General features: G+C 49.6%; 1 protein-coding gene across 4 annotated transcripts in view; it reads left to right on the top strand.

Annotated features, from left to right (window-relative positions):
- Positions 1 to 26,173, top strand: part of LOC141065779 (flavin-containing monooxygenase 5-like) — an 816,973-nt gene that overhangs the window by 165,533 nt on the left and 625,267 nt on the right. The window contains exon 7 of one of the 4 annotated variants that reach the window (XM_073557937.1): positions 14,393 to 14,748. The exons of the other annotated variants lie outside the window; for them this stretch is intronic. Within the exon in view, the coding sequence (XP_073414038.1) occupies positions 14,393 to 14,748 (356 nt within the window). The remainder of the gene's footprint in view (positions 1 to 14,392; positions 14,749 to 26,173) is intronic. 4 annotated transcript variants of the gene reach the window in all.

The following is a 26,173-nucleotide window of genomic DNA, read 5'->3' as shown; positions in this document are numbered from 1 at the left end:
GTGCTTATATCATATTATTGCACATTGTCCCTGGCGGAGTAGGCGTTCTCCCTCATACTATGTCAAATAATCACACAAAGGCTCCAATGCCCATTAGATATAATTGAGTGACATCCAGTGATTCAAATAGATTTACTTATATGCTCAGTTCATGAATATCACCTCTAATATGCACATGCTATCCCTTCATTTGAATGGGAATGATATTCACAGTCTGCCGGAGGTGCTGAGCCGTCATGTTAAAGCCCGCGTCACACTAAGCGAGATCGCTAGCGAGATCGCTGCTGAGTCACAAGTTTTGTGATGCAACAGCGACCTCAGCAGCGATCTCGCTGTGTGTGACACCTATCAGCGACCGCCCCCCCCCATGCCGGGTATCGCTGATCATTTTTTTGATCGTTGGTCTCCCACTGGCCAGCACGCATCGCGTGTGGCAGTGGGAGACCATCGATCAGCGAGCTCCCAGCGCTGTAAGCAGAAGCTGGGAGCTGGTATCCAAGGTAAACAGCGGGTAACATATTGCGCGCGTCGCTTAGTTACCCGCTGTGTACCCTGGATACCAGCGTACTCGTGCTGGGAGCTGGTATCCAGGGTACACAGCAGGTAACTAAGCGACGCGCGCCCTTAGTTACCAGCGTCCTCGCTGGTCCTGATCTCTGGTGAATCTGCCTGTTTGACAGCTCACCAGCGATCATGTAGCGACTAGTGTTGAGCATTCCGATACCGCAAGTATCGGGTATCGGCCGATATTAGCTGTATCGGAATTCCGATACTTAGTTCCGATACTTTTTTCATATCGAATACCGGAATCGGAAGTTCCCATAATGCTAGGAGCCCGCTCGATTTGATTCAGCCAATGGGGATCCTCAGAAGTGTGGGCACATCCTGTTAGGCATGTAGGCATGTTAACTACTGGCATGGCTGTGATTGGCTGCTGAAATGATGTCATGATGCACTATAAAAACCGCTGCAGCCGCCATTTCTGGTCACTCTGCTGTGAATTCAGTTAGGGACAGGCTGCTGTTGAAGACTGTGAGGGACAGTTAGAAATAGCGATTCTAAACACAATATTGTGCTTTATCCAGGCTACATAAACCACCAATGTAGCTTTCTTTTGCCTAGCAGCAGTGTTCACAGCTGTCTGCAAGGGCTGTGTGAGTGCAGACCCACGCTGTGTAGTGTGTCCTGCAGGCACGTCTGCTTGTAGGCCGCCCAGCGTGTGTCTCTGCCTCATACACATTTTTCTTTTATTGCTGCTTTTTTTTTCTCCTGTATAGTGTGCTTCCATACGTATCCATATACGTTGGTTGCAAACACTAAAGGAGTGGACAGCGGAGCCTTTCAGCAGCCTTTCAGTGCTATAGCCCATTTCTCTGCACTGTTTTTGGCTGTCTGATATGTCTCTCTGTGTGTGAGTGCAGCTCACGTTGCAGTGTGTTCTACAGCCACCGCTAGCTGTAGTCCGCTCAGCGTGCGTCACTGCCTCATACATAGTCCTTTTTTTGCAGCTAATTTAGCCAGATTTTTGCTCCTATATTAGTGTGCTTCCAACCGCATCCATTGTCATTGGTTGGTTGCAAACACTATATAGGATTAGATAGAGGAGCCTTTTTGCTGGCTTGTGCCCTTCAGGGCCAGCCAGACTAGTATCACCCTATTTTTTGGAGCCTCATCAATTGCATTGTAGGTTAGCTTCCTGCATTGTAATCGCTCCAAAAAGTTTGTGATAATATAGCTTTCAAACTTTGGTCACATCCTTTTCTCCCCCTCCCCCAAAAAAAAAGGAAATAAAGTTCACCAAACACTCCACTTTACAGTTGTCTAGGCCACATTAGATCATATTAAAGTGTAGTACACACACTCTTAGCCAAATTAGTGTTTCTTATACTGGTTAGCAGGTGTTCAGGAATAAGAACACTAAGCCACCCCTTTTTAACTTTTCTGCCTATCTTTATCAGTCTACCAAGATGAAGAAGGCAGGGAGTAAGGCACGTGGTCGTGGCCGTGGAGTTTCAGCAGGGAGAGGACGGGGGGATGTAGCAGGGAGAGGAAGTGGGGATTCGGTGTCTGCTGCGGCCACCAGTGACCCGGCATCCCCCACTTTTACCAGGCAACAGTCCTTCATGCGCAGCTTTGTAGGACCTCGCCGTACCCCACTGCTGCGTGACGAACAAATTGAAGCCGTTGTCGGATGGATGGCAGCTAACGCATCCACTTAAATGACTTCCGCATCCTCCCAAGGCCAGAGCACTGAAGAGCAACCATCTGTCTCTTCACCACCTGCCAAATTGCCCAGGCAGTCTGAGAGCCCTGGACAGGAGCCATCTCAATCTTTACTTCTGTTCTCAGAATCTGTTGGCTTGGAAAGAGGTGGCCAGCCAAGCAGCATTCTAGAGCGTGAAGAAGAGGGAGTATGCAGTGATGCGCAACTGCTTTGTCCCTCTGAATCTGAAGAGGCGGGTGGGCCAGTGCCTATTGTCAGCACACCTCAGTGGTCATCTGATGATGATGAGACTCAGTTGCCAATTTCTGGTGCGTACGGTGCTGGCGAGACAACCCAGGACCAGCCGGTGCTTGAAGAGGGGAGTGGAGATGATGAGGTCCTTGACCCATCATGGCGTCAGCCACAGGAAGGTGGTGGGAGCAGCTCTGAGGAAGAGATTCCCTGAACGGCCAAAAGAGGAGGGAGAGGGCGGGGGCAGACTTGGTTGCCTGTAGCCTCCACTTTGGCACCCGTGAGGAGCAATCCTCTTCCAAAACACAAAACGGGCGCTCCCAGGACTTGCAGTGCGTGGTCTTTTTTTGACACAGTTGCAGATGACATTTGCTTTGTCAAATGCAAGCTGTGTCATCAGAAAGTGAAAAATGTGAGCAACCTCAATACCACAAATATGTGGAAACATGTGCGTACCAAGCACGAGGTGGAGTTACACAGACACACTGAAGATGTAGGCCAACCTTCAGCAGCACCTACCACCTCTTCAGCTCATGTTGGGGCCTCTTCCTCCAGCTCACACACAGCTGGTTCGGCTTCCTCACTGGAACGCCATGGAAGAACCACTGCCACTGTTGTCCAGAGACCCAGTGAAATTCCACCCACTGAACCACGTTCGCAGTCATCAGCACACTCCCAGGCCACTCACCAGCAATCGGTAGCACAGGCATGGGAGAAAAAGTGGCCATACTTGGCAAACCATCCCCGAGCACTGGCTCTGAATGCCGGCATTGCCAAACTACTGGCCCTTGAGATGCTGTCATTCAGGCTGGTGGAGACTGACACCTTCCGGAACTTTATGTCATTGGCAGTTCCACAATACAATGTGCCCAGCCGCTTTTATTTCAGCAGGCAAGCCGTTCCTGCCCTGCAAAAGCATGTGGAGGGAAAAATTAAAAATGCGCTACTAAATGCCGTCAGTAGCAAGGTCCACCTGACCACCGATGCGTGGACCAGTAGCCATGGACAGGGACGATACCTTTCCCTCACTGCCCATTGGGTCAATGTTGTGGAGCCGGGTACAGATCTGGAGAGTGGCTCTGTATGTATTCTGCCAACTCCAAGGATTGCAGGAATGCAGTCTGTACATATTGAGTCCTCCTCCTACTCTAGTTCCTCGGAATCAGCACTGCGTGAGCCTGTTAGGCCAGATATGAGCACAGGTGTGGCCTAACGTCAACAGGCCGTCCTTAAATTAATTTCTTTGGGGAATCGGAGCCACACAGCACAGGAGCTCTGGAATGCCATCAAGCAGGAGAGCGATGTGTGGTTTGTGCCAGCGAGTCTCCAGCCAGGTTTGGTAGTGAGTGACAATGGCCGAAATCTAGTGGCAGCTCTGGGCCTAGGCAACCTCACTCACATACCATGTCTGGCACACGTGCTCAATTTGGTCGTGCAGAGCTTTCTGAGGGACTATCCGGATCTTGATGCACTGCTGCACAAGGTTCGCCTAGAGTGTGCTCACTTGCGGCGTTCCAGCATGGCAAGATCGCGCATTGCATCTCTGCAATGACGATTCCGCCTGCCAGAACATCGCATCATATGTGACCTCCCCACCAGGTGGAATTCAACGTTACATATGTTGGAGCGGTTGTGTGAGCAGCAGGCAGCAGTAATGGAGTACCAGCTGCATCAGGCGCAAACAAGTCGCACTGTGCGCCAGACACACTTCACCACCACTGAGTGGGCCACTATGAGGGACATCTGCCAAGTTTTGCGTGCCTTCGATGACTCCACGCGGATGGCCAGTGCACTAATCAGCATGACTGTCCCCCTCATCTGTCTGCTTCAAAAAACCTTACAAGCACTAAGTGAGGAGGTTTTTGAAGAGGTCGAGGATGAGCAGTCAGAAGTGCCATCTGCTTCTGGCAAATCTGCGCAACGTGCTTCCACACAAAGGCCCAGGCAGGGGACACTTAGTGAGGAGGATGACGAGGAGTCAATGGAGGAGGAGGAACACATCTCTCCAGAGGAGGGAGGTACACAAGGCTCTAGTAGTCAGTGTGTACAGCAAGGGTGGGGTGATGCTGAGCAGGCAGAGATGCTGCCTCAAGCTGGGGACAGCGTTTCCGGTCCAGTTGGCAGTCTGCAGCACATGGTTGATTTCATGCTGCAGTGCTTGTTAAATGACCGCCGCATCGCCAACATTCTCCACACGGCTGATTATTGGATGTACACCCTCCTAGATCCTCGCTACCGGGACAACTTACAAAGCCTCATACCACAGTTGAACCGGGAGCGAAAAATGCGGGAGTACCAAGAAACACTTGTGCAGGCCATCATGTTCTCCATTCCCCCCGCAAGTGTTGCTGGTAGTGCTTTTCAAAGCAGCCATGTGGGTAGAGGCAGTGGAGGAAGCTCTGCACAAAGAGGTAGCAGAGGCAGTGCCGCAGGACAAGGCAAGGCCAGTATGGCCCAAATGTGGAAAAGTTTTGTGGGACCGCCACAAACGGCTACACCATCACAGACGGCTCCAGTCAGCAGGAGGCAACGTTTCCGTCAGATGGTGACAGACTACTTGTCGTGCCCTGTTAGTGTTCTCCCAGACGGCTCTTCCCCGTTCAAGTATTGGGTCTCTAAGCTGGATACATGGCCAGAGCTTAGCCAGTATGCATTGGAGGTGCTGGCTTGCCCTGCTGCCAGTGTATTATCGGAACGTGTCTTTAGTGCTGCAGGTGGTGTGGTAACAGACCGTCGCACGCGACTATCCGCCGATAATGTTGACCGGTTTACTTTTGTGAAAATGAACAAGGCCTGGATCTCACCTGAATTTGCCAGTCCTCTTCCAGAATAAATAATTGGCTGGCAACAGGATCCAGGTCTCCTGTTGTGTTCATGTTTCTATGACCTGAACTTTATTTCCTGGGCTACAGCAACGCCCGTTGTTGCTCAGAAGTGCTGTCCGCACAGACAAAACACTCGCTCATGTGTAAGTGGGGTTCGGTAACATCAGCTGATCCCCTGCTGTGTGTACGGCAAACTCTCCTGCTGCCTACAACTTCTGACTACCTCTGATTTAATATGTTCTCTGATTTGCCCTCTGTCTCCACTCTGTTTTGAGTATTTCCTCCGGCCTACAACACCGCCTGTTTCTGCTCTCAAGTGCCGTCTGCACAATCCACACTTGTTCCTGTGTTACCTGGGTCCTGTAACATCTGCTCATCTCCAGAGGTGAGCACGGCAATGTCTCCTGCTTTGTCTACATTCCCACTACTTGTAGTGGAAATGTGGACAGAGCAGGAGACATTGCCTGACTCACCTCTAGGGAGAAGCTGCTGTTACAGAACCCCAGTAACACAGGAACAAGTGTGGGTTGTGCAGACGGCATTTCAGAGCAGCAACTGGCGTGGTTGGAAGCCAGAGGAAATACTCGAAACAAAGTGAAGACAGAGGCCTAATTGGAGTACGTTGACAGTTAGTAGTAGTCTAGAAACAATCGCAAACTGCCACCAAGTAGGCCTCGGCCTACTACCTGATTTTCCCTGGGCTCCGACACCGCCAGTTGGGCTCAGAAGTGCTGTCCGCACAGACAAAACACTCGCTCATGTGTAAGTGGGGTTCGGTAACGTAAGCTGATCCCCTGCTGTGTGTACGGCAAACTGCTGCTGCCTCCAAATTCAAACAACGTCTTAACTTAAACTGCCTCCAAGTTGGCCTCAGCCTACAAAATGACTATCCCTGGGCTCCAACATCGTCAGTTGTTGCTCGGAAGTGCTGTCCACACAGAAAAACACACTCGTTCATGTGAAAGTGGGGGTCGGTAACGTCGGCTGATCCCCTGCTGTGTGGAGGGCAAAGTGTCCTGCTCCCTCCAAAGTCAAAATACCTCAGCTTTACACCTGGCTCCTAGTAGGCCTCGGCCTGCACCCTGATTGTCCCTGGGTTCCAACAACGCTAGTTGGTGCTCGGAAGTGCTGTCCACACAGAAAAACACACTCGTTCATGTGAAAGTGGGGTTCGGTAACGTCAGCTGATCCCCTGCTGTGTGGAGGGCAAACTGCTGCTGCCTCCAAATTCAAAATACCACAGCTTTACACCTGGCTCCTTGTAGGCCTTGGCCTGCACCCTGATTGTCCCTGGGCTCCAACAATGCTAGTTGGTGCTCGGAAGTGCTGTCCACACAGAAAAACACACTTGTTCATGTGAAAGTGGGGGTCAGTAACGTCAGCTGATCCCCTGCTGTGTGGAGGGCAAACTGCTGCTGCCTCCAAATTCAAAATACCACAGCTTTACACTTGGCTCCTAGTAGGCCTCGGCCTGCACCCTGATTGTCCCTGGGCTCCAACAACGCTAGTTGGTGCTCGGAAGTGCTGTCCACACAGAAAAACACACTTGTTCATGTGAAAGTGGGGGTCAGTAACGTCAGCTGATCCCCTGCTGTGTGGAGGGCAAACTGCTGCTGCCACCAAATTCAAACAACGTCTGATCTTAAATTGCCTCCAAGTAGGCCTCAGCCTACAAAATGACTATCCCTGGGCTCCAACATCGTCAGTTGTTGCTCGGAAGTGCTGTCCACACAGAAAAAAACACTTGTTCATGTGAAAGTGGGGGTCGGTAACGTCGGCTGATCCCCTGCTGTGTGGAGGGCAAAGTGACCTGCTCCCTCCAAAGTCAAAATACCTCAGCTTTACACCTGGCTCCTAGTAGGCCTCGGCCTGCACCCTGATTGTCCCTGGGTTCCAGCAACGCTAGTTGGTGCTCGGAAGTGCTGTCCACACAGAAAAACACACTCGTTCATGTGAAAGTGGGGTTCGGTAACGTCAGCTGATCCCCTGCTGTGTGGAGGGCAAACTGCTGCTGCCTCCAAATTCAAAATACCACAGCTTTACACCTGGCTCCTAGTAGGTCTCGGCCTGCACCCTGATTGTCCCTGGGCTCCAACAACGCTAGTTGGTGCTCGGAAGTGCTGTCCACACAGAAAAACACACTTGTTCATGTGAAAGTGGGGGTCAGTAACGTCAGCTGATCCCCTGCTGTGTGGAGGGCAAAGTGTCCTGCTCCCTCCAAAGTCAAACAACGTCTTATCTTAAACTGCCTCCAAGTAGGCCTCAGCCTACAAAATGACTATCCCTGGGCTCCAACATCGTCAGTTGTTGCTCGGAAGTGCTGTCCACACAGAAAAAAACACTTGTTCATGTGAAAGTGGGGGTCGGTAACGTCGGCTGATCCCCTGCTGTGTGTATGGCAAAGTGTCCTGCTCCCTCCAAAGTCAAAATACCTCAGCTTTACACCTGGCTCCTAGTAGGCCTCGGCCTGCACCATGATTGTCCCTGGGCTCCAACAACGCCAGTTGGTGCTCGGAAGTGCTGTCCACACAGAAAAACACACTCGTTCATGTGAAAGTGGGGGTCAGTAACGTCAGCTGATCCCCTGCTGTGTGGAGGGCAAAGTGTCCTGCTCCCTCCAAAGTCAAACAACGTCTTATCTTAAACTGCCTCCAAGTAGGCCTCAGCCTACAAAATGACTATCCCTGGGCTCCAACATCGTCAGTTGTTGCTCGGAAGTGCTGTCCACACAGAAAAAAACACTTGTTCATGTGAAAGTGGGGGTCGGTAACGTCGGCTAATCCCCTGCTGTGTGTATGGCAAAGTGTCCTGCTCCCTCCAAAGTCAAAATACCTCAGCTTTACACCTGGCTCCTAGTAGGCCTCGGCCTGCACCATGATTGTCCCTGGGCTCCAACAACGCCAGTTGGTGCTCGGAAGTGCTGTCCACACAGAAAAACACACTCGTTCATGTGAAAGTGGGGTTCGGTAACGTCAGCTGATCCCCTGCTGTGTGGAGGGCAAACTGCTGCTGCCTCCAAATTGTAACTACTTCAGATTTAAACATTCTCTGATTTGGCCTCTGTCTCCACTCTGTCTCTAGTATTTCCCCTGACCTCCAACACAGCCAGTTCCTGCTCACAGTTGCCGTCCACGCATTCCACACTTGTTCCTGTGTTCCTGGTGTTCTGTAACGTGAGCTGATCCCCCAATGTGTGTCCGGCACTGTCTCCTGCGCTGTCCACCTTCCCACTGCAAGTGGTGGGAATGTGGACAGAGCAGGAGACATTGGCAGACAAACATCAGGGGATCTGCTGACATTACAGAACACCAGTAACACAGGAACACGTGTGGATTGGGCAGATGGCTACTGTACGCATAAACTGGCGGTGTTGGTGGTCACGTGAAATCCTGGAAACAGAGTGGAGACAGATGCCTAATTGGAGCACGTTGACAGTCTGTTGTAGCCTACAAACAATCTAAAACTACCACCAAGTAGGCCTCGGCCTACACCATGATTGTCCCTGGGCTCCAACAACGCCAGTTGGTGCTCGGCAGTGTCTTTGGCACAGGGACTCCCTGTTGCCCAGCCTGGTTCCAGCACGCCTGCTGTTTCCGGGTAGTGTCAAGGTCACTATGCCACCAATCCGTTGTCCTGTCGTCTTGCGGCCGGGTTAGCCGACTCTACGGTGCCTGCAGTTTGGTGACTCCTATGTGGGCTGCGGGAACTGGCACTGAAGGCTGGATCCGTAGTGCCAATGGGACATGGACCCCCTGTAGGACTGTGGGTTTCGGTAACTGCGGCCGGCTTGCGGCCTGGCTACTTTGCTTTGAATGGGTACCTTCTGCTACCCACCCGGGTTCCAGCACTGTCTGCTGGTTCTCGCCAGAGCCTTTGGCCTAGGTGCCTCCATCTCGGTATCCGAAGTCCAGCACCGTCAGCTGGTCCTTGGTAGTGCTTTCTAGCACAGGTACCTCCTGCCTAGTAACCGTGGTCCAGCAACGTCAGCTGTTCCTCGGTAGTGCCATTGGCTCTTGTAGCTTTTGCTACCCATCTGGGTTCCAGCACCGTCAGCTGGTTCTCAGCAGTGTCTTTGGCACGGGTACTCCCTGTTGCCCAGCCTGTTTTCAGCACGCCTGCTGTTTCCGGGTAGTGTCAAGGTCACTATGCCACCAATCCGTTGTCCTGTCATCTTGCGGCCGGGTTAGCCGACTCTACGGTGCCTGCAGTTTAAATGACTCCTATGTGGGCTGCGGGATCTGGCACTGAAGGCTGGATCCGTAGTGCCAATGGGACATGGACCCCCTGTAGGACTGTGGGTTTCGGTAACTGCGGCCGGCTTGCGGCCTGGCTACTTTGCTTTGAATGGGTACCTTCTGCTACCCACCCGGGTTCCAGCACTGCCTGCTGGTTCTCGCCAGAGCCTTTGGCCTAGGTGCCTCCATCTCGGTATCCGAAGTCCAGCACCGTCAGCTGGTCCTTGGTAGTGCTTTTTAGCACAGGTACCTTCTGCTTAGTAACCGTGGTCCAGCACCGTCAGTTGGTCCTCGGTAGTGCCATTGGCTCTTGTAGCTTTTGCTACCCATCTGGGTTCCAGCACCGTCAGCTGGTTCTCGGCAGTGTCTTTGGCACGGGTACTCCCTGTTGCCCAGCCTGTTTTCAGCACGCCTGCTGTTTCCGGGTAGTGTCAAGGTCACTATGCCACTAATCCGTTGTCCTGTCATCTTGCGGCCGGGTTAGCCGACTCTACGGTGCCTGCAGTTTAGGTGACTCCTATGTGGGCTGCGGGAACTGGCACTGAAGGCTGGATCCGTAGTGCCAATGGGACATGGACCCCCTGTAGGACTGTGGGTTTCGGTAACTGCGGCCGGCTTGCGGCCTGGCTACTTTGCTTTGAATGGGTACCTTCTGCTACCCACCCGGGTTCCAGCACTGTCTGCTGGTTCTCGCCAGAGCCTTTGGCCTAGGTGCCTCCATCTCGGTATCCGAGGTCCAGCACCGTCAGCTGGTCCTTGGTAGTGCTTTTTAGCACAGGTACCTTCTGCTTAGTAACCGTGGTCCAGCACCGTCAGTTGGTCCTCGGTAGTGCCATTGGCTCTTGTTCCTTCTGCTACCCATCCGGGTGCCAGCACTGTCTGCTGGTTCTCGCCACAGCCTTTGGCCTAGGTGCCTCCATCTCGGTATCCGAGGTCCAGCACCGTCAGCTGGTCCTTGGTAGTGCTTTTTAGCACAGGTACCTTCTGCTTAGTAACCGTGGTCCAGCACCGTCAGTTGGTCCTCGGTAGTGCCATTGGCTCTTGTTCCTTCTGCTACCCATCCGGGTGCCAGCACTGTCTGCTGGTCCTTGCCACAGCCTTTGGCCTAGGTGCCTCCATCTCGGTATCCGAGGTCCAGCACCGTCAGCTGGTCCTTGGTAGTGCTTTTTAGCACAGGTACCTTCTGCTTAGTAACCGTGGTCCAGCACCGTCAGTTGGTCCTCGGTAGTGCCATTGGCTCTTGTTCCTTCTGCTACCCATCTGGGTGCCAGCACTGTCTGCTGGTTCTCGCCAGTTTCTCAGCCTTCTTGTACCTTCTGCTACATTTCCAAGATCAAGCTTTTTGAAATTGTCTTTGGTAATCCTTATTGATCTCCATGACGACGACCCTGATGATGACGACCCTGAAGACCACACCAAAGAAGACCAGAAATATGACCCTAAATAATAAGACCAAGAGGACAAAGAACATGAAGACAACCACCAAGATACAGAACAAAAGACAGAAGAACAAGAAGCAGAAGAAGCAAAAGCAGAAGAACATTAAGCATAAGACTAAAAATCAGCATAGAAGAAATCAAAATTATAAGCAGAAGAAGACTAAGCAGTAAATGGGGGTGAGTCCTTTCCTCCTCGTGATGCCCCTGGAAAATGCCTGCTGCTGCAGGCCAAACTGAACGCGGACAAATCCTGTTGTAAATCTTTTGTGACAGGCAGAACGTAAGGTGTAATCTTATAACTTTTATAGATAAGTACTACAGGAATGCCTGTAACCATAAGAAAATGAAGACAAAGAAGAATAGGAAGAAGATGAAGAAATAGCATATTAAAATTAATAATAGCTGAATAAGAAGAATATGAAGAATGGAAAAAAAAATTAATGGGGAGAAGATGAAGAAGAAGAAGATGAATAAGGTGAAGAAAAAGTTGATGAAAAAAATGCTACTGCTGCGGATCATGAAGGAGAAAGTGTGGGAGAAGTACAAAAGAAGGTGAAGAGCATGGAAGTTGTGAAACATACATATCTGACAAAATATAAAAAAGGTTAACATAGTCAATATCTTTTTAACTCCGAACGTATTGAAAAAAAAAATTGGAATTAATGCTATGCCATGTGATTTGAATAAACCACTATGCTTTTAATGTCTCCTCCACCTCCCACAATACATTCTACATGATTCTTATTTGTTTTCAATTATGTAGAATTAGCCAACAAGGAAATAAAGGGCTTTTTTTAATTCCGATACCGGAAGTCCCATTGACTTGAATGGGACTTCCGGTATCGGAATCGGCGATACCCGATATTTTTTTCGTATCGGGCGATACCATCCGATACGATATTTTTGGGTATCGAACGGTTTCGCTCAACACTAGTAGCGACACACCAGCAATCCTGACCAGGTCATATCGTTGTCGGGATCGCTGGTACGTCGCTATGTGTAACGGGGACCTTAGTCTCTATCACACCACTGCTGTATAGCCCCGTTCCTATCTTTCTAATAGGACTAGTACATTCATATTCTGCCTGAGATGTCAAGCCGTGATATTAGGCTCTTTGACACCCCTATATTATTGCCTCAACGCGTTTTTCCCTTCACTTTTGTATTAGGGTACATCAGGAGGCTTAACCTCATAGCTTTGTGCTCATATATTTACATTGGAGCTTATTACTCTTGGCCAGGATGAGAGCGGCTCTCATCATGGCTGGGAGTAATAAGATCTGATGTAAATACATGAACATAAAGTAATGGGGTTATGCTTCCTGATGTACCCTAATACAAAAGTGTAGGGCAAAACGCATTGAGGTGATAATATGGGGGTGTCAAAGAGCCAAATATCACGGCTATGTGTACAACCTGTTGATACCTGCCAAGGGCCTGTCAACATCACATCAGCAGCGCCCCTCTTTAATCTATGGAAGTGAAAGGATCTGGAGTACTCCTTTTAGCCAAACAAGCTTAAAAGGGGGAATTTACTGTGATAAATGTGCCAGATTTGTAGATAAATTAAGGCAAAACTAGCTTACATGCTGAGCACCCTATTTATAATCCCACAGATTGTAAATGAAGGGTGGATTTTAAACTAGACTGAAGAACAGAACTTTTCCTTAAAGGGAAGGTGCCACCAGTTTTCTTGTAGCTTGCATTTTTATGAAATTAAGCTTAAAATAGTAATTAAAATGTATTAATGCATGCAGCTATAGGTAAGACTTACCAGCTTCACTGTTAGCTGGAAAATTGGGGCAGTAACTGCAGCGATTTCCCTCCCCTTTTGGGTGTTCTAGTATCCCTGGGGCAGAATGAAGAGTAGCATCACAGGGCAGCGCCATTTGTGGGTGACTGCCCTCTGATCTGCTTTCTCTCTCTCTCCCATCAGTCTTCATATGTTTCTCTCACCCAGATTACATTATTCTCTCACCCCCCTCCACAATGTCTGGCCATTCACTGCAGACCTTCTCTTACTGAGGGATGAATCCCAGCTCCTGCCAGCAGCTCCTGCTCAGATAATGCTGATGGTACACTGTTCCTCCTTGATGTCTTTGCAGCCTCTGCTACTCTGCCTGCGCTTTTCTCCTGCATTTTACTCCTGCCAATATAGGATCTTTTCTGCTGGAAGCAGTACTGGTTATGTTAGCAGATCTGAAGGCTTCATGAAAATGGCAGCAGAACACTCCCACTACTGTGAATTGTGTAGCCCAGTTCACAGCAGTGACATCTCCATTATAATAGATAGGGTTGGTGTCCATCTGTAATCTCCTATGACCATGGGGAGCCATTTTATGACACTGAAAGTGTGGTGCTGCTACTGTGAAAGCAAGATGTCAGCCCCCAGTGCATTCTTTAACCTCCTGTAACACACAAAATATGTTTCAGATGCAATCAAAACTTGATTATAACAGCATTTTATGCTACATTACATTGATTTATTAATGATCTACAAACGCAGTACCTTCCCTTTAAGTGATATATAGAAACTGTAGTTAGAGCTGTTTAGAGGAAAGTACTATATTTTTTAAAAAACAAATACAAGTAGCTTGATGGATGTAAGAGCTGTTGGCAGATGGATTGTTGTCCAGATCAGTTTTTTCACTAGATTGAAACCAATGTAAAGCGTAAATGGGTTTTCAGGGAGTTAAATATTGGTGGTCTGTCTATAGGCTTTTGCACAGCTGTCAATCAGAACTACATTTGTTATGTTATGCCTGTTTTCTTGTTATGATTTTTAAAATCTAAGTTCAGTAACCAGTTTAGTCATTTTTATTGCCTGAAATATGTTTAAAGGGAATTTATCACCCCATTTTTCGAGTATCAGCTGCCGGCATTGCCATCAGGGGCTTATCTGCAGCATTCTGAAAGATGAGAAAAATGAGTTATATTATACTCACCGGGGGACAGTCCGGTCTTGGTCCGATGGGTGTTGCGGTCCGGCGCCTCCCATCTTCTAATGGTGACATCCTCTTTTTTGCTGCCTGTCGTGGCTCCTGCACAGCCGAACTGCTCTGCCCTGTTGAGGGCAGAGCAGAATACTGCAGTGCACAAGCACCAGACCTCTCCCGGCGCCTGCGCACTGCAGGACTCTGCTCTGCCCTCAACAGGTCAGAGCAGTGTGCCTGCGTAAGAGCCACGACAGGCAGCAAAGACGAGGACGTCACTGTTAGAAGATGGGAGGTGCCGGACCAGACGGCGACACCCATCGGACTGGACCAAACGCCAGGGTGAGTATAATCTAACTAATTTTTCTTATCTTTCGGGTTGCATCGGAGGCTTATCTACAGCCTTACAGAATGCTGTAGATAAGCCCCTGATGGCGGTGTAGACAGCTGATACTCGAAAAATGGGGTGACAAATTCCCTTTAATGTGTTAATAATGTTTCACAGATACAACAGCCAACATCCAACAGTCAATGACGACCTTCCAAATCGCATCATATCTGGATTTGTTCAAGTTAGGCCAAATATCAAGGAATTTACAGAAACTGGTGTCATCTTTGAAGATGGGACAACAGAGGAAAATATTGATGCCGTCATCTTTGCTACTGGATACAGTTTTCATTTCTCTTTTTGTGAAGAATCTGTTCTCAGTGTTCAGAAAAACAAGGTTTCCTTATACAAATATATGTTTCCTTACCATTTGGAAAAGCCCACACTAGCAGTAGTGGGACTCATTCAGCCTCTTGGCGCCATCATGCCGATATCTGAGCTTCAGTGTCGTCTGGCCACTCGAGTTTTTAAAGGTATGAAGCTGAACAGTGAACAGTACACATTACTGCATGGTATTGCTAGTTGTTTTCATCATTAATAATCAATCATTTATGTTTTCTATTAAGTCACAGATAGCAGCATACTGATAATGACGTTGTCGCCTCTTAAAAGCTTTGAATGTTAAGGCACTGTCACACTCAGCGATGTACCAGTGATCCCAACCAGCGATATGACGCGGTCAGGATCGCTGGTACATCGCTAAGTGGTCGCTAGTGAGCTGCCACACAGGCAGATCTCCCCAGCGACATCGCTGGGGACGGGGGTCGCTACTTACCTGTCACACCAGGCGATCCTGCGTCCTCCCGCCCGGCTCCACGCTCGTCGCTCGTCTCTCCACAGGAAGCGCCGCAGGAAGCTGACGGCGAGAAACAGTCCAGGACGTTCTCGCGTGATCAGCGATAACCAGCGGGGGAGCGGGTCGTAGGTAAGTATCAGACACAGCGATATCGCTAGCAATATCGCTATAACGTCACTAGTTATAGCGATATTGCTAGCGATATCGCTTAGTGTGACAGGCCCTTAAGACATTAACAAATTAGGTAAGGGCATGTGCACACAGTTGGTTTTTGGTGCAGAAAAATCGGCTGCAAATACTCAAATGTTGGCAGGAAAAACACTACATAAAATACATGCATTTTTTACATGTTTTTCATGCATTTCAGCATACTTTTATACTTTTTTTTCCCATCGATTTGAATGCATGACAAAATGCTGCAACAATGCTGAAAGAATCGACATGCTGCAGATTTGACATTTCAATTTGCTATTACTGTGAAGTTCAGCGTTTTTTAGAATTGAAAAACGTGCAGGAAAGATATGGGGTAAAAAAGCAGTATGTGAACAAGCCTTATAGTAACCACCTTTTTGATACCTCGTAGTTTCTGTGCCACTATCTGTATCCTTCCATCCAACAATGATATTTAAAAACATGCGTGTCAGTGCTGCTGCCAGCCATTGGCTGCTGTGGAAACATGTCCAAGCCAAAATGTCAGCACTTGAGGTCAGAATAGAGGAACTACCAGATGATTTATGATTTCTAAAAATATTTTTACAACTAGCTGAAGAGCCCGGTGTTGACCGGGCATAGTAACTAACTGTGGTTAGTTATAACAAATTATAATGATTATCCTCCATCCCATAGTCCAGTGCCCACATACTCATCATACATATCTTCCATCCCATAGTCCCGTGCCCATATACCCATCATACATATCTTCTATCCCATAGTTCAATGACCCTACACCCATCACACATCCTCCATCCCATAGTGCCGTGCCCATATACCCATCACACATCCTCCATCCCATAGGTGTATGTGTGTGTAATAAGCCACGCCCACCCTGCATAACCCCACCCACTCATCATATCGGTGACCTCATCAGTTGATTATGACAGCAGTTGAGTATGACATCAAATGATCATGACCTCATTTAATAATTATGACATCATATGATTATGACATCACCAAATAATGACATCATCAGTTGCTTATGACATTAATTGATTATGGCATCTTTAAATGATCATGACCTCATTGAATAATTATGACATCAAATGATTATGACATCATCAGTTGATTATATCATTCAATGATTATGACATTATTGAATAATTGTAACATCATTAGTTGATTAACATCATTGATTGATTGTGATATCATCATATGATTAGGACATCATCGTCGATACACACATACACACACATACACGCACATATACACACACACACATACACACAAACACTCACCTTTATATGTATACTTGCTGAAGAGCCCGGCATTGTCTGGGCATAGTAACTAATTGTGGTTAGTAATAACAAATTATAATGATTATCCTCCATCTCATAGTCCAGTGCCCGTATACCCATCATACATATCCTCCATCCCATAGTCTAGTACCAATATACCCATCATACATATCCTCCATTCCATAGTCCCGTGCCCATATACCCATCATGCATATCAGCCATCCCATAGTCCCATGCCCATATACCCATCATACATATCCGCCATCCCATAGTCCAGTGGCCATATACCCATCATACATATCCTCCATCCCACAGTCCGGTGCCCATAGACCCATCATACATATTTGCAAACCCATAGTCCCGTGCCCATATACCCATTATGACATCATCTTCGCCACAGCAAACATTATGACATCACTGTCACCATTGCCACCTATTATGACATCATTGTCACAATGACAACCATTATGACATCATAATGAAGGGTGGGGCTTGATACACATGTAGTAATCGCAGGTACGCGGGATGCAGTGCAGAGACGGGAGACGGGATGAACATAACATGTAACTTTTTATATATATTTATACCTATAGGGGCTATCTTGAGTAACCAACAAGCTAACAACAGTTATCCTCACAGGGATCAAAACAAGAATACACTGGTAACACGAACACGACTACCTGGTCAAGACCGGTCACTATACTTGCTTTGGGGGCACTGATCTCGTATGAGCACCCAATCTCCTGTCTGGAGGTTGATGGATCGAGGCGGAGTCCCCCCTGGGTGTTCCAGGTCCTGATGTTTTGTGTGGACGATTCGGTGCAGGGTTGTAGCTGATACCGGTGATTCCGGACCCACGAGGAGACCCCCGTCCATGGTTGTTCCTCTTCCGGATTTAACTCCACCTCCGTGATTCCCTTGCCTTCCCGGCCGAATAGCAGTGAGTATGGAGTGTAGTCGGTGACCCGATGTACCCGGTTGTTATAAACCCACACCAGTTCAGGGATGTATTCGGGCCAGCGTGCCTTTTGGTCGCTTTTCAGGGTATGTAGCATGTGGATCAATGTCCGATTAAATCGCTCGCATGCCCCATTCCCTTGAGGGTGGTGCAGAATGGTTCGGGATTTATCAATACCATATAGGCTTTGTAATTCTTCCATTACTTTTCCCAGGAAGCTCGCACCTTGGTCTGAAGAGATCCATTGGGGGCAGCCGTATACTTGGATAAAGTTTTTAGAAATCGCGTAGGCGGCTGACTTCGCAGTTTGATCTCGAGTAGGGGTTACCACGGCGAATTTGGTGAAATGGTCCACCATGACGAGACAGTGTTCATACCCCTGGTGCGCAGGACCAATGGTTAAATAGTCTATCATCAAGAGTTTGAGGGGTGCTGCCGTTACTATTGTCTGTACTTGGGCCCGTTGCACGGGTGGTTTAGTTAGCTCACACAGGCAAACTTCTTCCACTGCGGTTTGCAAGCGGGGATGGTAGGCCATTTGCTGTAACCACTGAAAAGTCTTTTGTGCCCCAAAATGAGCCTCCTTTTCATGGGCCTCGTGAGCAAGTTCACGGAGTTGGGCTCCCGGTATTACTACCTTGCAGGATATCGCTGATGTTGTCCGTGACACTGTTTTTCGGTAGAATAGTCCTCCTTTGATTACCAATTTCTCCCATTGACGTAGGATTAGCAAAGTGTCCTGAGTCAAAGTTTGCCTCTGAGTGTCACTAGGTATTCGGCCCGTGGCCACCCATTGACACAGGGGTCCAATCTCTCCATCTTCTTGTTGCTGTTGGATCCATTTATCCCGGGATTGTTCTAACATGCCCATAGCGGGTCCTATGTGGGATTGTTCTCGAGTCACAGATGTGAGTCCGGCGGGGGCCATATCGAACGGCGTCTCTTCTCCTTCTAGTTCGTCGTCTCGGCTTCACCCCGGCGTCGTTCATCGAATCCTGGAGAGGGCATCGGCATGCACATTCTCCGCTCCCCGTTTATAGATGATTTTGTATTTGAACTTGGCCATTCGGGCCACCCATCGTTGCTCCAGTTTGGCATTATCGAGGTGGGCCAGCGGGTTGTTGTCAGTTTGTACCACTACCTCTGAGCCTGCCAGGTACTCTGCGAACCGCTCCGTCATGGCCCACACTAACACGAGGAGCTCGAGTTTAAAGGAGCTGTAATTGTCGGGATTGTGTTCGGAGTCATGGAATAATCGACTGCCGTAAGCGATCACTCTTTCTCGACCGTCTTGGACTTGTGACAATACTGCTCCTAGCCCGTGTAGGCTCCCGTCAGTGTGCAGTATAAACGGCTGCGAGAAATCTGCATAAGCTAGCACTGGGGCGTCCAAAAGTGCGGTTTTGAGATCTCGTAAGGCCTCCTCCTGCGGTTCTCGCCACTGAATCTTCCAACCATTTGCTCCGGCAGGGGCCCCCTTCAGCAGATCATGCAGGGCTCGATGGGTGAAATTCTTTATGAAGCGACGGTAATATCTGGCCAACCCCAGAAAGGCTCGTACGTCTTTTACCGTCTTGGTAGTAGGCCACCCCTGTATTGTGGCGACCTTTTCCATGGACGGTCTAACGCCTTCGGTGGAGACGTTTTGTCCTAGGTATTCGATCTGCGTACAGAACAGGTGGCATTTCTGGGGTTTTACCTTCAACCCGTACTTTTGCAGCCAACTGCCGCAGGTGGTCTTCAAATGTGGCGGCATAGATAATAATGTCATCCAGGTATATCAACGTGGCCTCGAAGTTGAGATCTCCCAGACACCGCTCCATTAGCCATTGGAAGGTCCCAGGGGCATTGGCCAACCTGAACGGCATGTGATTAAATTCAAACAGTCCCATGGGTAGGATGAACGCGGTTTTGGCATTGTCTTCCTCTGACATTGGCGCCTGCCAGTACCCACTGGCCAGATATAGGGTCGAGAAGTATGTTGCCTTTCCCAGGGCAGATAGGGACTCCTCTATCTTGGGCAGCGGGTACTAGTCTTTGATGGTATTGGCGTTCAATTTTCGATAGTCCACACAGGACTGCAAGGTGCCATCCTTCTTGCGGACTAACATGGTGGGGGCCACCCAAGGACTCTGGCTTTCTCAGATAACTCCTTTCCGCAACATTTGGCCCAGTAGTGTTTTTACCTCCTGGTATAGTTGTGGGGAAATCTGTCAGTATCGCTCTCTGATAGGAGCCGTTCCTGCAGTGGGAATGACGTGCGTGATGGCTGTGGTACATCCGAAGTCATCCTCATGGTTGACGAATGCCTCCTGGCGCTGGCCCAGAAGTGCCTCTACCTGGAGTATTTGGGTCGGGGTAAGGCCAGAGAGTTCTGCTCGCATTTTCTTCAGGATGGTTTGGCCCTTTTCTTCGGCCGAGGACCCAGTGGTCTGAAGGGATCGGATAGTTACCGCCCATGGGTCCCCCGCCTGCACTCTTAACTGGAACGCCGGAGTCGGAAGCACCTCCTCTAGAGGTCTCACCAGTTTCACCATTTTGGCCCATGGTTTCAGGATGATGTCTTGGTCTTCTAGGTTGATGCAATGCTCCAGGATGGTCCCTTTCCGCACAGTGGCCAAAGTGCGGGCCACCAGGACTCCAGGGGGTAGGCGCTCCGAGAAGCATGGCTCCACCTGCATCTCCACTCCTTCCAGAGGCACAGGGGCCCGGATAGGCAAGGCCACTATCATCTGCGCTGGCGACAGCACGAGTGGAGGGGCCGCCAGCGCGATCACTTTCCCCAGCACCTCGCCCTCCTGGCAGTCCTGTAGGACTCGCGCTTCGCACACCAACTGTTGGAAGACCTGTCCTTGGGGCATGCGGGAGCCCCACTGGCTCAGTCTCTTGTGTGGGCTCCCTGAGGAGTAGGCTGCTAAACTCTCACAATATGTTCATACACAGGGTAACCATCTGTTTGTCGTTTGCATCTCCCTGAGTCAGTATCACTTCTCGGTGGCTGAGTTGTTTGCCGCATAACGAAATTTGCATCCAGGCTACTCCGACGACAGGGACTGGTAGCTGGTTGGTGGCTAACAACTTTATCATGGACCCCCACTGGGGTCTCACTGCTTTGGGAAAGTGCTGCCAGAAATAAAGGCCCCTTTACATTTAGCGATGCACCAGCGATCCCGACCACGATACGACCCGGTCAGGATCACTGGTGCATCGCTAAATGGTCGCTAGTAAGCTGCCAAACAGGCAGCTCTAACTAGCGATGTAGCGATGCTCGGCGGTTGTTACTTACCTTTCAGACGCGGCGATCCTGACGTCCTCCGCTCGCGTCCATGCATCGCTTGTCGGCGCCAGCAGGAAGCCCAGCAGGAAGCGCCCGATGAGAAATGGAGCTGCACGATCTCGCGCGATCAGCGACAGACAGCGGGGGAGCCGGTCGGAGGTAAGTATCACACATAGCGATATCGCTAGCAATATCGCTGCTGCGTCACAAATCGGTGACGCTTTAGCGATATTGCTAGCGATATCACTATGTGTAAAGCCCCCTTTAGTCTCTGGCATGGTCGTTACTTGCTACCCTGTATCCACTCGGCATCATACGGCATGGCCTTCGAACTCTGCCCATATCACTGGACACTTCGCAATCAGATCTTCGGGACTTCCACCACCCCACGTCATGGCTTCTGGCTCTGAGCGGCATCCCCCCAGCTCAGAGCCCTCTAGTTTTAATGGCTGCCGGGGTGGGTATCTGCCACACCACGGGCACTCTCGGGCGAGGTGGCCAGGTTCTCCACATTCATAAAATTCCCGAGGCCGCAGAGACCGACCGCCCCTGGGATTGCGAGGACCCCAGGGCCCCGGGTCCGCACCAGGCCGTTCACTCGTGGCCTCGGCCCTTCTCTTCACTTCGGCCAGTTCACCCCTGATGTTCTTCAGCTCCTGTTTCATTTCTTCCACCCATTGGGGCTCTCCAATGACATTCACGGAGACTTCAGTGCTCCGGACCTTCCCCATGGGGACTGTCAGCCCCTGTTCCTGCTCCCGCAACTGACTCCCCACCTCGGAGAAAGCCGTACACGGGTTTACCCGGACTTGCTCCCATAATGCCTGCTTAGTCAGAGGGTCTCGGATTCCAGTCACTAAAAGGTCACGTAGGTTGACGTTAATGGGTCCCACACCTACGCCATCCTTCCACTCGATGGTCATGTATAATTCCTGAAGGACGTTCATGTACTGGATGACCGTCTCCCCTTCCCCTTGCATACGACTGAACAACTGGGTTCTCAGCTCCCCCACATTCGTCGGGTCCCCATGAGTCTCCTCCAATATCTGTAAGACCCTAACAAAGGTGTTGCGCTGTCCTGGGGGTCTCAACATTACGGAATCCCGAGCCTCCCCGTCCAATGCCATAAGGGCTACCTCTGTTTCTAAGTCGAGGGTCATCGGATGCATTCTAAACAGCCCTCGCATCCATTCCGTCCAGCTCTTCAGCATGGTATTGGTGCCGGAGAACCTAGGCAAGTTGCTCAGCATAGCCCCCAAGGATATACTGGAGCGTCCTTGGTCTGCGGTATCTCCGCTCGCGCTCGGAGACTGCATCCTGCCGAGTACGCCAAATGTAGTAATCACAGGTACGCAGGATGCAGTGATGAACTTAAGATGTAGCTTTTTATATATATTTATACCTATAGGGGCTATCTTTAGTAACCAACAAGCTAACAACAGTTATCCTCGCAGGGATCAAAACAAGAATACACTGGTAACACGAACATGACTACCCGGTCAAGACCAGTCACTATAGGGCCGCGGTATGGCCGACTACGGGTCCTGGGTATTAACTACAAGGTGTCACTTATCCTCTTTGACGTCCGGCAGAGTGGTGGTCGGTGCTGCTTCAGTGTTTCATCCGCTGGGCCCAGCCGACGAGGATCTGGCGTAGACTTCGGACGTTCCTACGCCCAGGCGAAGCAGGGGCACAGCAGGCCCCTGAAGAGTTCCTCTGCATTGCACCTCCCGGCGGAGGTGGGGTGGCGTTGCCCGGGGACCGGGGTGTGTAGGCCACAGCCACAAGCTGGGGACGGGCAGTGTCGAGGAGCGCGGATGGGTGGTTCGTGTCTCTCTGCTGGATGGCTCGGTGCCGTGACTCTCCTATCGGCGGTGAGTCTCTTTGGTCCCTTCAGTCGCTACTCTCTCCTTCTAGCTCTGGCTCTGGTTCTCTCGCGCCCTCTCGCCTTCCTGCTCCTTCTCGGTCAAGTGCCCCCTGCTTGCGTCCTCAGTCCCTTTTATGCTTGCTCCACCCCCATCCCTTCTGTAATTCTCTCTGGTCCGTCCTCTAATTATGTCCCCAGAAACAGTCCCCCTAGGAACCTTGGTGACAGTCCCCTTGGTTCCGGCCCAGCTACACAGCAGGGACTCTCCTTCTACACACACACATATACAAACACATACCCACACATAAACTTAGCTTTATATATAGATAGATTTGATTTTTAAGCAATAGATTTTTATGATGCTTCTATAACAAGTAAATCATTTAAATGTTGGCCTAGGTTGTGTGCACTTTTGTGATGCAAATAATGTCAGATTTGACAGGGGGAATAGCGTTGTGTGTCAAAATGTTGGACAACGCAAGAAAACCTATTATAATTCAATAGGTTATGCAGGCACTAAAGGTATCCTTTATACAAATATGAACAGAGCCTCATTAAATGAGAGTTCCAGTAGGAAAATCCTTGCACTTAAATATTTTCCTTATTATATGATTATAAATTTGAACTATTAATGCTGCGCAATTGGCAGATGTCAATAGCAATGATAACTAAAAGATTACATCCCCAAGCACATTGCCCTACTAATCATCTTGTTTTCCCTGAAGAATATTAGAGCCAGATGTTTCTGGCGGACATTATTCTCCCTTCTTCTAATGAAATAAATGCAGGTCTACTGCACCAAGTGTGTTTGTTAATAGAAGGATTGGTACAAGTTGACAACCTGATTGTCAATATTGAAACTAGAGAGTAGAGATGGGGGGCTCCCGGATGTTCGGGCCCGGCGGGTTCGGCCGAACAGTTACAAAACCCGGACCCCATTCACTTGAATGAGGGGCCCGAACATACAGTGTTTGCTGTGCTGTAATGTGCATGACAGTGTGGCAAACACCGCTTCTGATCGGTGGGGAAATCCTCCCTGCCGGTCAGAGAGCCACAGTTCCCACTGATGAATTCCCCGCCGATCAGAAGCTGTTTTTGCCGCGCTGTCATGCACATCACAGCGCAGAAAACAATGGATTTTCGGGCAACCGAACCAGAACAGTAACGGACTTCCTGGTGAAGTCCGTGTTTGGTGTCAATGCCTGAACAGAAGGTATTCGGGACGGACACTGAACTTTACTGTTTGGGTTCGCCCATTGCTACTAGAGAGGGCAACAAAGTAACATTTTGGTCAGAGCTCCATCTAAAGTCAAGACATTCACTTCTTTTGTTACTCATTTGGCCTGGATTCAGAAGTGTCTCTTCAAAAGACTACAGCTTCTCTCACCAACTTCATGTGGGTGCTTAACAACTAAACATTACATTTCTCCCTCATCCGGGGTTTGGATTTGGATTCGTTTGCAATGCAGTTCTACTATCTCTGTGGTCATGGCAGGTACGCGGGATGCAGTGATGAGACGCGAGACAGATTGAACTTTAGCTAGTAACTTTTATAGATAGATGCCGGTTGGGCTATCCTAAGCAACTAAACAAGATAACAGCAATTGTCCTCGCAGGGACCAAATACAAGCAAACACTGATTATGAGGACACGGTTACCCCGGCAAAGGCTGGTCACAATAGGGCCGCGGGATGGCCGACTATGGGTCCTTAGTTACTATGTGTCACTTAGCCATCGTGACATCCAACGGCGTGCTGTTCGATGGTGCCTCGGCGTCACAGCTGCTGGGCCCAGCCGCTGAGGATCTGGCAAAGTCTTCGGGCGTTCCTACGCCCAGGCGAAGCAGGGGCACAACAGGCCCTAGAAGAGTTCTTTGGCGGGTTGTCCCCCAGCGGAGGCAGCAGGATACCGCCTGGGAGTGGGAGAGTGGAGGCCGCAGCCCCTGGACAGGGGCGGGCAGCAGCGGTGCTGAGTGGCGCTTGGTAGGCCACCGGCGCAGCCCAAGACTGCACTAGGGGACCCGCGGAGGGTGACAGCCAGGCTCCTACCACTGACTGGAGTGGACCGGTGGTGGCTGTGGGCGGGAATGGACAAACCGCAGCTGCAGGCTGGAGTGGAGCGGCAACGGCCGCGGGCAGGCCGCAGCCGTGAGCTGCAGTGAGGCGGCACTGGCCGTGGGTGGTTGTCGGTCGGCTCAGCGCCGTCTCCCTGCGGTCCACCGAGAGTCTCCCTCCTGTCGCTGTCCTCCTCTCTGATTACTGCTGGAGGCTCTGGCTCACTGGCGCCCCCTCAGTCTCCTGCTCCTTCTCTCCCGTTCTGCTGACTCACCCTGACTGGCGATCTTTATTTTGTTTTATTTCTCTAAATTGGAGAGCTTTATTTTGCTTTATGTCTCTAAATTGGAGAGCTTTATTTCGCTTTATTTCTCTAAATTGGAGATCTTTATTTTGCTTTATGTCTCTAAATTGGAGAGCTTTATTTCGCTTTATTTCTCTACATTGGAGAGCTTTATTTTGCTTTATTTCTCTGAATTCAAGAGCTAATAATTTGAACCAGATGAAAGGGGCTGTGTCTGCTGAAATAACACAAATTCACCTTTTTGGCTTCAGTCACTGCTTCTGGTGGTCTTTGTATGAAAACTAACAAGGTCTCCACAGTCTTGATTAGATCAGTGTTTTTTCTGTGTGGAAAATGTAAACACTGCAGCCGATCTTTGCTGACTGGCTGCAGTGTACATGTGATGCCCCCACTAGATATCAATGCCAGGTTGCTGAGCGGTGAATCAAGCACTCAGTATAGAGGTTCGGAACCAAGTTGGGAGGTATCTTTTTTTTTTTTTACTTACCTTGGGACCATTATTAAGGGGTTGTTCCCTAGTTCACTGTCATTTGCATAATCTGCACAATTCTTTGGGAATGAGAGAATCTGTGGCCTTCTGAACTTAGCTTTTTCTCACTATTTGTTTTTCTCCTCTCTCTTCCCTTTTCATAGATTTCAATAAGCTGTGTGACCTGACACCTTAGGGCCCGTCACACACAGTGAGATCGCTAGCGAGATTGCTGATTTTGTGACGCATCCTACCGGGTATCGCTGATCGTGCATGATCGACGCTGGATGCTGGTTTCCAACATAAACATCGGGTAACTAAGAGCCGCGCGGCTCTTGGATACCCGCTGTTTACCCTAGATACCAGCGCACGCTGGTATCTAGGGTAAACAGCGGGTATCCAAGAGCTGCGTGGCTCTTAGATACCCGCTGTTTACATTGGAAACCAGCTTGCTCGCTGGTCCTGATCACTGGAGGGGCTGTCTAACGATGTCCCAGCGATCCCATCCACGTCGGATCGTTGGTGGGATCGCTGGGACATCGTTATGTGTAACGGGGCATTTACACTTCTGTGCTTGTTCTTGACTTTAGGAAAAAGGAACTAAGCTGTTTTTCAAGAGATAAATTCATGAGGAAGAGAGAGGGCAAAATGTAGCTCATAAGTGGAGAAAGAATTTGATTTCTATACAATAAATGACAGTTCCTTACATTTGCTTGAATTGA

This window comes from Dendrobates tinctorius, unplaced genomic scaffold (genome assembly GCF_039654945.1).
Source record: "Dendrobates tinctorius isolate UK_male_01 unplaced genomic scaffold, ASM3965494v1 ptg000012l, whole genome shotgun sequence".
NCBI lineage: Eukaryota > Metazoa > Chordata > Amphibia > Anura > Dendrobatidae > Dendrobates > Dendrobates tinctorius.
Note: the sequence above shows the minus strand (reverse complement) of the source record. Positions and strands in the feature narration are given on the sequence as shown.